At 45.5% G+C, this 16959-nt stretch overlaps 1 protein-coding gene across 1 annotated transcript in view; it reads right to left on the bottom strand.

The window, feature by feature from the left end:
• Positions 1-392: 392 nt before the first annotated feature.
• Positions 393-16959, bottom strand: part of SMYD1 (SET and MYND domain containing 1) — a 44831-nt gene continuing 28264 nt past the window's right edge. The window contains 7 exon segments of the mRNA XM_065597248.1: positions 393-782; positions 2543-2711; positions 5653-5816; positions 6744-6836; positions 12478-12632; positions 12635-12669; positions 16511-16549. Coding sequence (XP_065453320.1) covers positions 624-782; positions 2543-2711; positions 5653-5816; positions 6744-6836; positions 12478-12632; positions 12635-12669; positions 16511-16549 — 814 coding nt within the window. The 3' untranslated portion in view covers positions 393-623.

Below are 16959 nucleotides of genomic sequence, written 5' to 3'. Positions count from 1 at the left end.
GGATCTCTAATTAATCTCCATACTGGTCATAGTACTGCCTAAAGTCTGCTCCATTCGGCAGGTTAGTTCCTACACTACAAAATTGTTTTTGAACTATAGAAAAATGGCAGGAAAAGTGTCTTTACTTAAAACTTCCTCAGTGCCAAATCCTAATAGCTTTCCTCAGTTTTCACTCAATCCTCACACAGACAAGACTCCCTTTGGGCCGAACCCTGTAGTCCATCCTCATTTTTACTGGGTTCTATCCCCATCCTCACTTAGGCAAGCACCTGCTGACTCCAATGGGAGTTTTGCTTGAGAAAGAACTGATTGAAAGTCTAAGTGAGGGACTTCAGGATTTGGCCCTATATGAAGAGAACTAGCCCTAAAATGAATTATTGTGGAAGCGATGCTATAATGACCCTTTTATTATTTGTGGAAACAGGATCTATTTCCTGTGAAATATTTCTTAGCTGGTGCCCTGAGCTCCTGGAAGAATACTTGTCAAGAGCCACTCTCAAGAGATCTATGTGTTCTTAGTTAGATGGCATTGTGCTCATTACAAATAACCTCTTCAGATTTGGAAGAAAAGGGTTGATGTTCTACCAGATGTGCAGGAATACAGATAACTGGAAGCTATGGGGTTACTGCTTCGTGTGGAAGAGGCCTGATGGCACTTCATTGGTGGGCTCAGCCATAACTTGGATCTTCTGGTTCTTCAGGGCTGCTTCTCTCATTTTGTAATACATGAACTCATTCTGTTGGAACATGCGCAGCTCCATCTCTGACTGGACACGCATGACCTGCAGGGATGAAATCAAAGGGCAGGCCAAGTGGTGAAAACTCTACAATCTCTCTCAAAGTAAAGAAATAAAGTACCTTCTAAGGTAGGATAGTGGCCTCCTGCTCCCCAGTTCTGTTAGATGGCTGAACATCGGTGCCATCTAATCACGATTCAGTGGCCCATATGACAAGGGAGGATGACCTCAGTCCGGTTCCATAACCCATCCCTCATCAGGGAGGCCAAAGGCTGCCTAAACATAGAGACTCAGCTACTCTCCCAAACCCAGCTGTGGTCCCTCCTAGACCAAGCTAATTAGTGGTGAGGCAGCGTGGCATAGATTGCACTGCCACTGTCTGCTGTGGTTCTTCTGCAGACAAATACAGGTTCCCTTTCCCAAAGTTGTCAACCCAGAGTTCTTTATGAGCACAAATTCATGGCCAGTGCTAGATTACAGGGCTGCCCCTGCACCTATACAGGCAGAGAAGGGGTGCTAAGGATTCCTTTTACACCCCTCTGCAGGCCAGCTGGCCTTGGATCCAGGCACACAAGGGTAAATGGGTGCTGTGAGCCCACTGTTCTCCTCCTGGAGAAGCTGGGCAGGGAGCAACAGGGAATGAGCAGAGCCTTGACTCCATCCTCCAATACACCAGCCAACTGAGCTAAGTCAGTGTGCCTGGGAGAAAGGGGGGCAGTAATTTGCTGCTTCTGTAAGCCAGCAACAAATTACTATCGCGGGAGCAAGGGGAGAGCATATGTAACCCACACACCTCCTGGTGTTTTGTCCCATTTGAGTGGCATCAAGACCACTTAGAGAGAGAGATCAAATGAGTCTGCTCTACAGCCTTAGCTAAGGGCTTTTAGCTCATGCAGTAGAGGCTGATGCACTCAGCTCCAAAGGTCCCAGGTTCAATCCACCCGCTGACGACTGAGGCTTGTCGGCGTTACAATGGAATGAAGTGGGTCACTAAAGCACAATTCCTTTCCTAGGGAGCTCCTGGGAGAGCACAGCAACACACTGCCCCTTATTATGGGCTGAGGAAATAAAATGCACATTTGGCAGTGACTTTAGGCCTATACTACTGAGGCGGTTGCAGAAACACCTATGCATGTCTCTCTCTCTCTCAAACACACGCAGTCACAGTGCCACCATCCAAGTTCAGGTGAGGACGGAGCTGGCAGGAGAACATGTCACTTCTCCAAAGGCCCAGCAAAGTCTACAGCTAATTCTGTGGTTAACATAGAGATGAGCGAAATAACTTGATTGGAAAATGTCACATTTTTCAATTTCCCAACGCCGCATTTGGAAATGAACCACTTTGTTTTGAATTGACATTTTTACTTTAAAATGTCAACTTTTAGTCAAAATATCTGTTAGATATGAACATTTTCGTTTCAAATCGACATTCCAAAATGAAACACTTCATTTCGAATCAACAGCTTGTTTTAACATTTCCAATTTTTTTATGGCTTTTCATTCCATGAAAGTTTTCAATACTGTATTTTGACTTTTTCTCCCAATTTGGGATGAAAACCAATGTTAAAACGTTGGAATGTCCCAGAGGATGGGAATTCCATTTTCCAACCAGCTCTAGTGTAATCTAATGGAAAACATATTAACATCACGCTGCATGAAGCAAGCTTTATATGATCAGTTCCCAGCTTTTTAGGCATCTGCTTCACCATTTATTTAAATTTAACTCTTCATATACAACGACAACAAACCAGATTACACAGACACATGTCAAAGTAGGAACTGTCCAAGAGACGCTGGCCACCTACCTCCAGGTCTTTGGTGATTGGGTGGGTAGGTCCATGGGTCACCAGAAGAATAGCATAGGCTTTGCAGATCATGCCATGCCCTGATTCAATGAGACTGGCATGCCAGTGGGTCACCCCGGCCCGCATCACGGCCATCCCTAACTGCGCATTGTTGGGATGGTATATTTTCCTGGGAAAACATTGAGAAATTTCATTGTGGTGAGAGTCTAACTTTCCAAATGTAAATATTACCTGAAAACACTGTTTGCTGAAGGCCAGATTCTGTCACGCTTACTCACACTGAGCGGTACCTCAATCTGGGAGTAACCCCCACTGAAATCAGTCGAACTGCTGGAAGTGGGAACTACTGCTCGGTGTGGCAGAACCTGGCTGGGAACGAACAACGTGCTGACAGCGAGGTCTGTTAAGCTCTGATACAGGCTCCGAAGGTTTGTAACACCACATGCCATCGATATAACTGCAATCAGGATCCGGTGCTATGCCCCTAACATTGTAGTTCCAGCACAGTGAGCAATTGCTTGAATTTACATTTAAACCTAACGCTTAGCTCTTATGTAGCATTTTTTATTTGTGGATCTCAAAGCACTTTGTAAAGGAAACAGGGCCGGCTCCAGGGTTTTGGCCACCCCAAGCAGCCAAACCAAAAAAAAAAAAAAAAGCTGCGATCGCGATCTGCGGTGGCAATTCGGCGGGAGGTCCTTCGCTCCGAGCAGGAGTGAGGGACCGTCCGCCGAATTGCCACCGAACAACTGGACGTGCCGCCCCTCTCCGAAGTGGCCGCCCCAAGCACTTGCTTGGTAAGCTGGTGCCTGGAGCCGGCCCTGAAAGGAAGGAAAGTATCATTGTCCCCATTTTACAGATGGGGACTCTGAGTCACAGCGAGGTGAAATGACTTTCCTCACGTCACCTAGTAGATCAGCGGCAGAGCCAGGACTTGAATGTAGGTTCCATTTCCTGGTTTTTGATCCTTCCCCTGGACCACGCGGCCTCTCATAAAACAACAGCGGTCAAAGGCATTTAAAATGAAACTGGACAAAATGGCAAACAACACACTCCTGGGAACAATTCTTCTTTGACGGGAGAATGAATTAGGCCTTTTCCACTTCTAATGTCTATGATTTTAAAACCTGTGATTTCTAAGAATCTGTGCTCACTTTGTCATTTGAGCTACACTTAGTATGAGGGAGGAAAAACAAAAATTGGAGAGCCTTAGCCTGAACAGACTAAAACCCAACCCACTTCTCCATAGCTTTACTGGCTTTGCAGTAGAAACTTGGTTTAGTCAGTAAAGAAGTAGATACAGAGTGTGCAAAGGAGAGAGCACTTTCCATCATGTATGATTGGGCTGTCCAAAAGGAGATCACATTAAAATTATCACAACATGGGGGAAGCACCTGGATAAGATGCTGCTGGGCTGCTAAGATGGAAGGAAATTCTAGATGGTTTGAGGCTCTTTCTAGACCAACTGGGTATTTGTTTCTGGCCAATCACCTCTTGATGGCCAGCTGTTGGAAGGAAGGAAGGCAGCTTCCAGGTGCAGATGCCCCAACAAAGCAAGAGACTGTTGCACAATGGAAAAGCTCAAGAGCCAAAACAAGGTTGAATATATATTATTTCCTAAAGGCCTGTCTCCTAACCCCCATCACTTGAGTCTGTTAAAATGGGACTGGGCCAAGCTCCCTGCACGGGGTCAGGAGGGGATTTCCCTGCCATGTGGGTTTTTTTAATCTTCTTCCTCTGAAGCATCAGGGATGCCACGGGACACTGGGTGAGGTGGGCCAGGGCTCTGGGGAGTATCAAGCATTTGCTTTCTCAGGTGCTTGGCTGAATGGTTCTTGCTGTCATGCACAGAGTCTAACTGATCACCATTTGTGTGGTCAGGAAGGAATTTTCCCCCAGGTCGGATTGGCAGGGACCTTGGGGATTTTGCGCCTTCCTCTGCAGAAGGGGATGCAGGTGACTCGCCAGGATTATCTGGATGTATCTCATTCAATCATTTCCCTGCCATTGTGGGGGCCTCGGGCATGGGTGCACCTCAGTCCCTCCTGTTCTCTGCCTGTCACACATAATACTCTAGTCTTCCATGGGTTTCATTTACTTTGGTCTGACTTCAGTTGTTGGGTTTAGTGTGCAGGTCCTGGGTGGGTGTCGGTGGCCTGTGATATACAGGAGGTCACACTGGATAATCTAGACCCTTCTGGCCTTAAACACTGACTCTGACATTCAGGAATAAACTGCAAGGAACAATTACTAGCAGGAGCAAGGGCTAGATGTGACCTGAAGTGGTGCAAAGTAAAAGGGCAAGACAAAAATTTGCACTTGGTGACACCTGTGCAATCCACCAGCAGTTTTCTTATCACAGTAGCATCTCTTTACCAGTCAGAGATCACATTCCAGGTGCACAGGGTGTTCTTTACATAATGATAGGGCTTTTCCATGTCTAATTTCTCTGACACCATCTAAGCAGCTCTGGGCAGCGTCTCAGACAAAAGAGATGGGTTAATTAAACCTGTCCAGCCCCCCTCTGAAGTTATATGCAGATAAATTGAAAAATGATCCTGTTTTGGAACTTTCCATTCACAAAGTGAGCAAAACTCTTTCTCTCCTTGGTGATAAAAGCAGGGCCTGATTCTGAGCTCAGTCATACAGTTTTTACACCAGTGTCGCTCCACTGACCTTAGTGGACTTACTCCTGTTTTACACCATTGTAAAGCGAGAGCAGAGTCAGGTCCAGATTCTTTGTAGAAATGTCTTAATTAAATTATAGAATCAAAGGCTAGGTCTACACTTACCTCCGGGTCCGGCGGTAAGCAATCGATCTTCTGGGATCGATTTATCGCGTCTTGTCTAGACGCGATAAATCGATCCCGGATCGATCCCGGAAGTGCTTGCCGTCGACGCCGGTACTCCAGCTCGGCAAGAGGAGTACGCGGCATCGACGGGGGAGCCTGCCTGCCGCGTCTGGACCCGCGGTAAGTTCGAGCTAAGGTACTTCGAATTCAGCTACGTTATTAACGTAGCTGAATTTGCGTACGTTAGTTCGAAGTGGGGGGTTAGTGTGGACCAGGCCAAAAAGAGCCACCATGAAAACGGGCGATTTGATCACGTACATGTAACCATCAACCATCCTCTTTGCATAGCCTGATGCTTCCTCGAACATCTGGAGGTAGGAGAGAACTTCCGAAGCGATGCTCAGGATTCTCAGCAGGTAGATGTTAGTGTCTCCCAGTACGGGCTCTTGTTTCTTCAGACACTCACGACAGAGCTTCACAACCTAGGGACCCATGAAAGGCAAATGAGTTCAAGAGAACGTCACAGCATTGCCTGCCCTAGATTTGCACATCCGCCACCACAGAGCACTGTATGTTGTATGTTTCACCTTTATCCTATTTGCTCAATAGCTGCTCTGCAGAGAGAGTCAGTCATAAACAAGCGAGGAAAGTAAGAGTGAAGGGTGCAAATGTAACCCACTGATGAGCGAGTCACAGGTTTCCCCTGTGTCCCCATCCGCAAAGGACATGAGACTATTACAGCCTCACCTAAGGAGTCTTGGCTCTTAGCTCATGCAAAGATGGCGGCCATCACACAAACTTCCTCCCATCACTAAAGGGCATCAGCAGAGAGATGGGACCAGACTGACACCAGCTCTGAACCTCTCACGTGAAGGGTGGATCCAGTGTCAGCCCTGGAGGTTCAAGCTCATCCTCTGTGAGATGGATCTGAGGGGAAAGCCTGGATGTGATCCCCTTGGACACTGGGGGAGTTTGGATCCAGCTCAGAACCCTTGTGACTTGGTCCCATCCCTGTTTCATCGCCTTGGAGAGAGAACAAGAGAGTTCCAGCGAGATGGGCAGCCCCAGTGGAAGGGTCACTCACTGCCAGGCTGTGGACAGACTGGTGGAGGAGATGGGCAAAGGAGAATGAATGAGCCAGGGAGGAAGGAAGTGGATACTGGTGAATTAATTTCAGTGTATTCATTTATTGTCTGCCCCATAAACACTGACATCAGCAAACTGACCCGTCAGCTTGAGTATGCAACTAGTACCCCTGTCTGCAGGACTGTTTCATTAATATGACAACACAAATGCTGTCAGAGTCCACCCAGTGGCTCGGTGAGATCAGCTGCCTCAGGAGAGAGCCAGGCCCACTTCCTTTCCCTGAAGTTCTGCAGCGACAAGAGAACAAAGACACCGTGACTTACTTCATGGTAGACCCCCTCGGAGCGGGCCTTGTTGATCTTCTCCAGGGTGTCCTTGGAGAACTGGAGAACTTCCTTCACTACGTCTTGGGAGGGCTGGGGACAGGATTGGAAAGCTATTGAAATGAATTGATTTCTGAAGTAACATCCAGGCTCCCTGGAATAGAACCAGCTGCCACACTGAGGTCCTGAAGCTTGCTACCATCGAACTCAATAGTAAAACTTCCACTGATTTCAATGGGAGCAGATCAGCCCGTACCTGTACTAACCTACAGTGTCACTCAGTGCTGCTACTGCTTATATATGGCCTGGTTGTGCTCTCACTGGGACAGGGGCGTGGGGGTGGGGAGGGACCTGAGTGGTTTGGGGGCTTGGTTTTGTTTGTTTGTTCATGCAAAATGTCAAAAGTTAGTGATTGGCAATTGGGAGACTCTTGCAAACCTCACGGGGGAATGAAAAAGACTGAGCATGGGAGGCTGCCCTCAATGGGGTTACATGGAGTCACCAGGTGCTGTATGTGCACAATGTATGGCAAGATTGGGGCCATTAACTGAGACTTCCATGCAGCTATACCAGGGAGGAATTTAAGCCTATATTTTATTTACATACTGGAAAAACGGTCAGCATTTGGGCCAAAACATGACTTCCCACCTGGCCTTGAAAGCACACTCCTTCCATCTCTCCATGCTGAAATGCCAGCTGCAAGCATTCCAAGACCACAAGTCAGGCCCCCAAAATATTGAGATTGTCTTAAAAAATCATGCAATTTCAAAACTAATTAATGTTGGGTTCTTTTTCTTTGCCTTCTGATTTTTGAGTTTCTGGGGTTCCCACTTCTTTGCAATAAGAACATAAGAACGGCAATACTGGGTCAGACCAAAAGTCCATCTAGCCCAGTATCCTGTCTTCTGACAGTGGCCAATGCCACGTGCCCCAGAGGGGCTGAGCAGAAAAGGTAATCATCAAGTGCTCATTCCCAGCTTCTGGCAAACAGAGGCTAGGGACACCATCCCTGCCCATCCTGGCTAATAGCTATTGATGGACCTATCCTCCATGAACTTATCTACATGGCCGGCTCCAGGCACCAGTGGAGGAAGCACGTGCCTGGGGCGGTACATGCTAAGGGGCGGCATTCCGTCCATTCTTGGGGCAGCACAGTCCGGGCAGCTTTTTTTTTTTTTTTTGCTTCGGCAGTTGGGGTGGCAGTCCGAGTGGCTTTTTTTTGTTGGTTTGTTTTGTTTGGGGCGGCAAAAATGGTAGAGCCGGCCCTGCTTATCTAGCTCTTTTTTGAACCCTGTATAGTCTTGGCCTTCACAACATCCTCTGGCAAGGAGATCCACAGGTTGATTCCGTGTTGTGTGAAGAAATACTTCCTTTTGTTTTTTTAAACCTGCTGCCACACCAGTCATGATTTTATAGACCTCTATCATACCCCCCCCTTAGTCGTCACTTTTCCAAGCTGAAAAGTCCTAGTCTTATTAATCTCTTCTCACATGGAAGCCGTTCCATACCCCTAATCATTTTTGTTGCCCTTTTTTTATCCTTTTCCAATTCCAACATATCTTTTTTGAGATGGGGCGACCACATCTGCACACATTATTTAAGATGTAGGTGTACCATGGATTTATATGGAGGCAATATGATATTTTCTGTCTTATTATTTATCCCTTTATTAATGATTCCCAATATTGTTAGCTTTTTTTACTGTCACTGCATATTGAGTGGATGTTTTCAGAAAACTATCCACAATGACTCCAAGATCTCTTTTTTGAGTGGTAGCAGCTAATTTAGACCACATCATTTTACATGTATAGTTGGGATTATGTTTTCCAATGTGCATTTATCAACATTGAATTTCATCTGCCATTTTGTTGCCCAGTCACCTAGTTTTGAGAGATCCTTTTGTAGCTCTTCGCAGTCTGCCTGGGACTTCACTATCTTGAATAGTTTTGTATCATCTGCAAATTTTACCACCTCACTGTTTACCCCTTTCCCCAGATCATTTATGAATATGTTGAATAGGACTGGTCACAGTACAGACCCCCTACTATTTACCTCTCTCCATTCTGAAAACTGACCATTTATTCCTACCTTTTGTTTCCTATCTATTAACCAATTACCAATCCATGAGAGGACCTTCCCTCTTATCCCATGAGAGCTTACTCTGCTTAAGAGCCTTTGGTGAGGGATCTTGTCAAAGGCTTTCTGAAAATCTAAGTACACTATATTCACTGGATCCCCCTTGTCCACATGCTTGTTGATCCCCTCGAAGAATTCTAGTAGATTGGTGAGGCATGATTTCCCTTTACAAAAACCATGTTGATTCTTCCCCAACAAATTATGTTCATCTATGTATCTGACAATTTTGTTGTTGACTATAGTTTCAACCAGTTTGCCCGGTACTGAAGTCAGGCTTACCGACCTGTAATTGCCGGGATCAATTTTTAAAAATTGGTGTCACATTAGCTATCCTCCAGTCACCTGGTACAGAAGCTGATTTAAATGATAGATTACAAACAGTTAGTAGCTCTGCAATTTCACATTTGAGTTCCTTCAGAAGTCTTGGGTGAATACCATCTGGTCCTGGTGACTTATTACTGTTTAGATTATCAATTTGTTCCAAAACCTCCTCTAATGACACCTCAATCTGGGACAGTTCCTCAGATTTGTCACCTAAAAAGAATGGCTCAGGTTTGGAAATCTCCCTCACATCCTAAGCCATGAAGACCGATGCAAAGAATTCATTTAGTTTCTCCTCAATGGCCTTATTGTCCTTGAGTGCTCCTTTAGCATCTCGATCGTCCAGTGGCCCCACTGGTTGTTTAGCAGGCTTCCTGCTTCTGATGTACTTTAAAAAAAATTCCTATTACTTTTTGAGTCTTTGGCTAACTGTTCCTCAAATTCTTTTTTTGGCCTTCCTAATTATATTTTTACACTTCATTTGCCAGCATTTATGCTCCTTTCTATTTTCCTCATTAAGATTTAACTTCCACTTTTTAAAGGATGCCTTTTTGCCTCTCACTGCTTCTTTTACTTTGTTGTTTAGCCACGGTGGCACTTTTTTGGTTCTCTTACTATGTTTTTTAATTTGGGGTATACAGTTAAGTTGTTTTGTCTGAGTAAGGGACTCCTATAATGGGCCCTTGAAATGTCACTTAAAACAGTAGCAGCACATGCTTGAGGGGAGGGGGGCGGAGGGGCTATCCCATTTGCCTACATGAATTGTCAAATGAAAGCTGTTTCCTGCCTTCACTAAGAGCCTAATCCCGGTTCCACTGAAATCGATGGAAGCTTTGCCACTAATTTGAAGCGGTGAAGGATCAGAGAATGGAACGGCTGTCGAGTATGTAAACTGTCATTTACTCAGAGGGCATTTTCCATGCAGCTGTGAGGGCTGCTACTAGCTGGGGACTGAGCCTGAATTTGGGGAATGTAGAAAAGCTGGGCAGCAAGCAGACACTGTCTCCTGTTAAGGTCAATACCAAGATTTATTACCTATGCATGGAGAGTATTTTTAATACATAAAATCCCAGGTCTTGCATAGGTACAGGGAGATTTTTCCATGAGGGCACTAAAAGATATGGAAAATATTCACCCTGAAAGTGACACATGCTGACTGTATGTATAGCAGATCCCCACTGATACACACACACACACACACAGAGAGAGAGAGACACACACACAAGCCCTTGCTGCTCACTATGGCTCTGTCAACACTATGACCAGCCGCAGAGGCATGGCTTAGCCCTGCTGAGTACAAGCCCACCTGAAAAGCAGTGGGTATGTGACTCCACTCCTGTACCGGTGCTACCATGACTACAATGCTATTTATACACACCCTAGCTGGATGAGAACTAACACGAGTATATGTACATGAGCCAGGGAATCGCATTCCCTCACTCGTTGTGTAGCTGTAGCCTAAAGATTTAACAGCAGGTGCTGTAGAAAGATCTCAGATTTCTGAATATATTGCTGGAGGTGTTCAGACCCCACAGTGATAAGTGTGGTACAAGTGGCCACAGATAGAGAATAGAGACCGGTAATTTACTAGTACACGATGAATTATTATAGTAAAGAATAAAAATGAAACAACAGTTTAATTTGCAGTGGTCTCCCAGCAGTTAGTAGGAGTTACGGGCTGCATGTGAGTGGTTCCTGGTTATACAAGTAGTCCCCCTCGACTTCAATTAGGGCCTGATCCTGTAAACCTTTACTTGCGGGAGTAGTCCTAACAAAATCAAGTACAGGACTCACATTGCAGGATCAAGCTTTTACTGATTTCAGTGATGCTACTTGCATGAGTGCAAAGTTGCAGGACTAGGTCCTTAAGGTAGTTCAGCTGTGCTTTGATTTAGAGAGGGGCTGATCGTTGTGTGAATAAAGAAAGAGAACAGCAATCAAGTGGAAAAAATTTCCAACTTACATGTAATCAGGAGCTATCAGCACCGTCACAAAATAAAACAGCCTGTCAAGGAAAACAGCCTAATACCTACAAGACACCCCACAAACTATTCTTCCAAAAACTCAGGTGAAGCTGAATAATAAACAAATACAAGTCACTATGCTTCTGCCCAAAAGATAAACAGCCTGTCACGTGAACTTCCCACAGAGAATCGACCCAATGCAGCCACCCACAAAGACCTAGCCAGGCGTAAGGTGACCAGACAGCAAGTGTGAAAATCAGGACAGGGGGTGGGGGGTAATAGGAGCCTATATAAGAAAAAGACCCAAAAAATCGGGACTGTCCCTATAAAATCAGGACATCTGGTCACCCTAAGCCAGGGGTTCTCACAACAATGTTTTTGGTGGCCTCAGAGTGCGGCCACCAACTCTTGCTGGTGGCCACTCAGGCAATTTTTCCTAAAATACTTAATTAACTTTATGAAAAACAAATAAATATGCACATAGACATGTCCAAATCATAATAACTTATTTATGGAGGGGTTCTTTGCAGACTCAATAATAAAAATAATGTACAGTCGCCTCTATTCTTTACTGGACCTAAACAGACTAGAAACACAAATAAGGTGCTTTGCATGTTCTTGTCTTTTTTTATTGTTGTTTCTTTTGCTTTTTTGGTTGCATTTTTTTAGCCTTGCTAGCTAGTAAGTCTGCTTCTGTGAAAAGTGATATCCGTAGGTTTGTTAATATCACTTTTCACAGCCGCAGCCTTGTTAACTAGATGGGAGGCAGCGAAAGTGATATTAACAAACATTCAAATATCACTTTTCCCAGCAGATTTACTCAGCCCTTTGGATGGAGCCTGCCGCAGCGCAGCCAAAGCCTGGAGCCCAAAGCCCCGCGGACAGAGCCAGTGGCAGGAGCCCGCTGCTGTGCAGCCGGACCCTGCCATCCGCCACCCCAGGGCTGAAGCCAGAAGCCTGAGTCCCACCGCCCCCGGGAAGGTGGGCAACTCACACCGGCTGTCTGCTCCTCTGGTGTTTGTGGCTCCAGAGGGAGGCAGGGCCCAACCCCTCCTGGCAGCCCCAGAGGAGGGGCCACTGCTTTGCCCCTTCCCCCCAAATCACTACCCAAGAAAAGCCCCTGGCAGCCGAAACACTGACCTAGACCCTGTATTTGTAACCAGGGAAACTTCCTTTTAACCTACCTGGGCTAGCTCTGGCCTACCCTGTCTTCTATTCCCTGGGTGGCTGCCCCTATTGTCTGCTGCAAGACAAATAGTGAAGAAGAAGCATCGCCCCATGACTGAGAGCTGCTAACAAAGTCAGTGATGTACCTTGTTTTCACCTTCTTTTACAGCCAGCATCAGATCATCTTTGATCCCTTTCTGGCAGTGCTCACACGTGCAGTCAAAATAGTACTGCTTCTGCAGCTGCTGTCGCCGCTCTTCGCTGACGTTGAGGAAATCGACATAGGAGACAGTCAGCTCTTCCCAGGTGAGATCTTACCCAGCGCACGCAGCTCGATTCTGGTTTCAGACAAGAAGAGATGTGGAATTAGAAAGTGACATCTCAAGTCCAGAAAAACTGTTTGCAAAACGGAAAGGGACAATTTCCAGGAAAGATCCTGCCTCCGACAAGCAAACTGTTGTCTTAAAGGACCACTTTAACCCATTGAATACTGAAGAAAATACACATCTGTGCAGCACTTCAGCTCTTCTAAATCACACTACAAAACGCCTCGTCCAAACCCTTCGCCGCCTCTTGCCCCTCTCTCTGTCCCAACCAGAAATTCACTTGAAAGTAGTAAATGGCCTGAATTGTGATATTCGGATCTGGATCCACTTATATAGTTAGGGGCTGAATCGGAGGTACAAACTTATTATGTTTAAGGGTAGTTGGATGTGGATCTTTGGTTCCAGGCCATTGCTGTGTCCTGGTTTACTGGGGAATCTCCTCAAATGAAGACACTGACACTTGATAGTACCCAGCTACTACTAAAACTAGCCTTTCTGATCATGTCTGCACCCTGTGAATATTCACAAAGCACTGACTAAACGGCCTCCCCACCCTCACCCAGGCCATACTGGAACTCAGTGTAAAACGTGGGGTGGATTCTTGAAAGGTGGGAGAGACTCTTTGTTTTTTCCGAAGCCCTGGATCAGGAATCTGCAAGTGACTTTCATGTCCCTTCACCCATCTCTACTCAAAGATTTAGCAAACCCTTCAGTGAAGATGGCCATGCTTCAAATGTACAGTGAGGCCAATCTCATGTGGCTTCAGGTTTCCTAACAAAACTGTCCCATGTCTCTAACTGCCAGCATGTTACTATTGTCTTTACTGACCATACAGAAAATATCAATTGCTACTACAGTATTCTGGTGAAAGCTACAGAATGATGCCACCCCACCCCTTTAAAGAGCCAGCACTTTGCAGCTTCGTTTCATCCCCTAGCATGTGTTTAAAAGCTCTGGGATACTCAAAAGTCCACCATAGTTTGTTTCACTGGAGCAGGCCAAATTCCCCTCTGCTTTACACTGGTACAAGCCCACTGAAGGTAACACTGCATTGGTGTGTCTGAGAGGAAAATTGAGCCCAGCAGGGTTACTATCGAAGGTGGGGAAAGCTCCATCAAGTGACTGTAAATAAGGCCCTCGGAGATGGTTAAAAGTACTAGGTTGTTTATATATATATATATATCCTTTATTCTACCCTTTTTGACCCTTCCCCCCATCCACCTACTAGCAACTCTGGCCATCCTTAGCACTAGATCACTACATTTTTGGGAACAAAGCCCCAGGGCTGTTCCTGCAATGCCAGTTAGTGGGCGAAATGTATTTGTGCATTGCTAAACATACTTGCATATCAGCAAAACGGAGCTAGTCCAGTGACCGGATCTACAGTACATTTTACCTTGTTTTAATCTATCACCATGCTCCCAATCCTGCTATTACTCAGCTGGTTAGTTGCATGACCCATCGCTGCCTTGAGAGCAGCAGTAATGACATTAGTTTGTAAACTGCAGAGCTAAATGGAGCAGCACACCAGACCTGAGCGGGAGGAAAGTGGGGCCGTGGGAACTGAAACAATTCAAATAGTTATCCTCTTTTACTAAAGGTTTGAGCCTGTTCCTATTGAAGTCAATAGCAACATTCCCATTGACTTTAGCAGTACAGGGTAGTTCATATGAGAATAAACAGTGGCACCTAATGCAAATACAGCCAAAAGCATACCCAGGGAATTTTCAAGGGATGGAGCAGATCTACTTCAGTGATTTTCATTACTGCATTTTCCCAAGAGGATTAAAATTTGCTCAGGATAACTATGTTTTTTGACCATAACTATGAAGTGGGTTCTAGCCCACGAAAGCTTATGCCCAAGTACATTTGTTAGTCTCTAAGGTGCCACAAGGACTCCTTGTTTTTTGTTGTTGTTTGTTTGTTTTTATGCAGGGGTTGCAATTCTGAATCTCTCAGCCATAAAATTCTAGAGCTGCTACCTAAGGCCTAGTCTTCACTTACCGGCTGGTCCGGCGGCACGCCATCGATGTTCTGGGATCGGTTTATCGCGTCTGGTTAAGACGCGATAAATCGATCCCGGATCGATCCCGGAAGTGCTCACAGTCGGCGCCGGTACTCCAGCTCGCCGAGAGGAGTACGCGGCGTCAACGGGGGGAGACTTCCGGCCGCGTCTGGACCCCGGTAAGTCCGGACTAAGGTACTTCGAATTCAGCTACGTTATTAACGTAGCTGAATTTGCGTACCTTAGTCCGAAGTCCGGACTAAGTGGGGACCAGCCCTTAGTTACTCATCCTGTGCGGCTGGCCCTGACCACCTGTTGGCATTAGATGATATCAACAGGCTATTTCATACTAGACTCATCACTGAACATGCCATCAAAAAGGACAGCTATTAGTTATGTCACAAGAAAGTACTACATTTACACAGAGTAAGGTGCAACCAGCCGTGACTCTAAGGAGAAAATGCATAAGGTACAGTATCCATGGTGAAGATTTACATATATGCACATCCTTTTTCAGCCTTAGTGGGGGCCTTAACTAAGGCCAGTCATAAACTTGGAGAAACAAAATCAAGCTTTTGAACTCTGATAATGCCCCGGTACTCCAAGCACAGTAGACGTTTAGGTATTTTTAACCAGCCAGCCGTACCATAGAAGGAACTGTCAAATTTTGGGGAAAAAAGTAGAAATTCAAGGAATTGTTTGGAACTATACAGTTACAGGGAGACTGTCTGCTTAATAAGGGCTCAAAACAGGGTTTTTACAAGACTTTAAGATCAACAAAACTGCTCCCACGACCTTCCCGTCGTCCTCCAAAATTCCAATGAACTTGCAGTGTTTGTAACCGGAACATTGCCCCTAATTGTGCTGACACAAAACAGCCAGAAAATGAAGTTGACCAGATATGATGTCTGTAAACAAACGTGAAACTCACTAGTCTATTTTCATGGAAATGCATTGAGAAAACAAACGACATTAATGGTGAAAATCATTTAAGAATATTTCAGTTCTAATTTATGACAATGAATTGCCTGCTTGTTTTGGATGCAGATCGTATTGAAGTCAATGGAGCTATGCTGGTTTACACGTGTTGAGATTCTGGTTGATATATGTTAAGACAAGTGTCCCTTTAAACTAAACAGATTGCAAGATATCAAGTGCAATGAGGTAACCAGAGAATTTTTTAAAAAAATACACCTTTAAAAATCCTTTTAAAACACCACACAGAAAAATATTTTGAACAGGTAACAGTGGCATCGTAAAAAGGCAGAACAGGAACCACTGTAAAGGTAAAAATGGATGACATCTAAATCTCAGTGTAGTGCCACTGTAGTCAGTGCATCCAGAGGGAACTGTTTGTTACAAAGAAACACAGAGTATTTAGTTTGTCAGTAATGCAATCACTTCTCATCCCATAATAAACCAGGTTTTCTTGCAATTATTTGGGGCTGGGCAAGGTTAGCGAGGCCTTGCTGGACTTTCATGCTCTTTCTGTAGTTGAGAGAACAGGAGTGAAGAGTGCATGAAGGGAAATACTGAAGCAGGGCAGGGGAAGGAAGGAATGAGGAGACAGAGAGGGCATTAACAAGTGGCAGGTCTGAGCATACTGAATAGTGTCAGCTTTTTTAAAAATCTACTACAAAATGCAAAGGGAGGCTTTGGGTTTAGTGGGGCCTTACACATGGGGGGACGGGGGGAGGGAAACATTTACATTCCGAGAATGGGGAGAGTGAAACTATCCACAAACCGAGGCAGCTTCAAGCCTCATCATGGTTGCTTGTGGCTTTTAGTTAACACAGGGTCAGAAGGGAAGGTCAAAGGGGAAGGATTATGCTTACAAGACCAACCCACCTCATCTGTGTGTGGAACATTGATCTTACAGCCTCATGACTGAAAGACAAAACAGACATCGGCAGTTTACACAGGTACACATACGACACAAGCAAAATGGAATCGGCACATACAGTATATGGAACAATAGCTGCTCACGGTCTGGGGGACATACAGGGGTCCCAGGGACAGACACGTATCCGGTTGCAGGGTGGAGTCTGAAGCAACGTAGCTCTCTGCTGTCACTATACAGCTGCTGTAACCGAATCGGCTATTGGTGGCCTGGGGCACTTTCAGCTGGCAGCTGTCCCGGCACTGTGACTTAAGGAGCATTCTGCACAAGACCGCATGTGAGTGCAAGAGGGAATCAGCTCTGTCTGCAGTTACTTTAGCCGTGGACAGGTGTTATCTGCTAGGAACTGGGCATATATGGACAACCTCAGTCACTGGATGAGAGAGACTCATGTTTT

The sequence above is a fragment of the Chrysemys picta genome, chromosome 5 (assembly GCF_011386835.1).
Source record: "Chrysemys picta bellii isolate R12L10 chromosome 5, ASM1138683v2, whole genome shotgun sequence".
Lineage (NCBI taxonomy): Eukaryota > Metazoa > Chordata > Testudines > Emydidae > Chrysemys > Chrysemys picta.
Note: the sequence above shows the minus strand (reverse complement) of the source record. Positions and strands in the feature narration are given on the sequence as shown.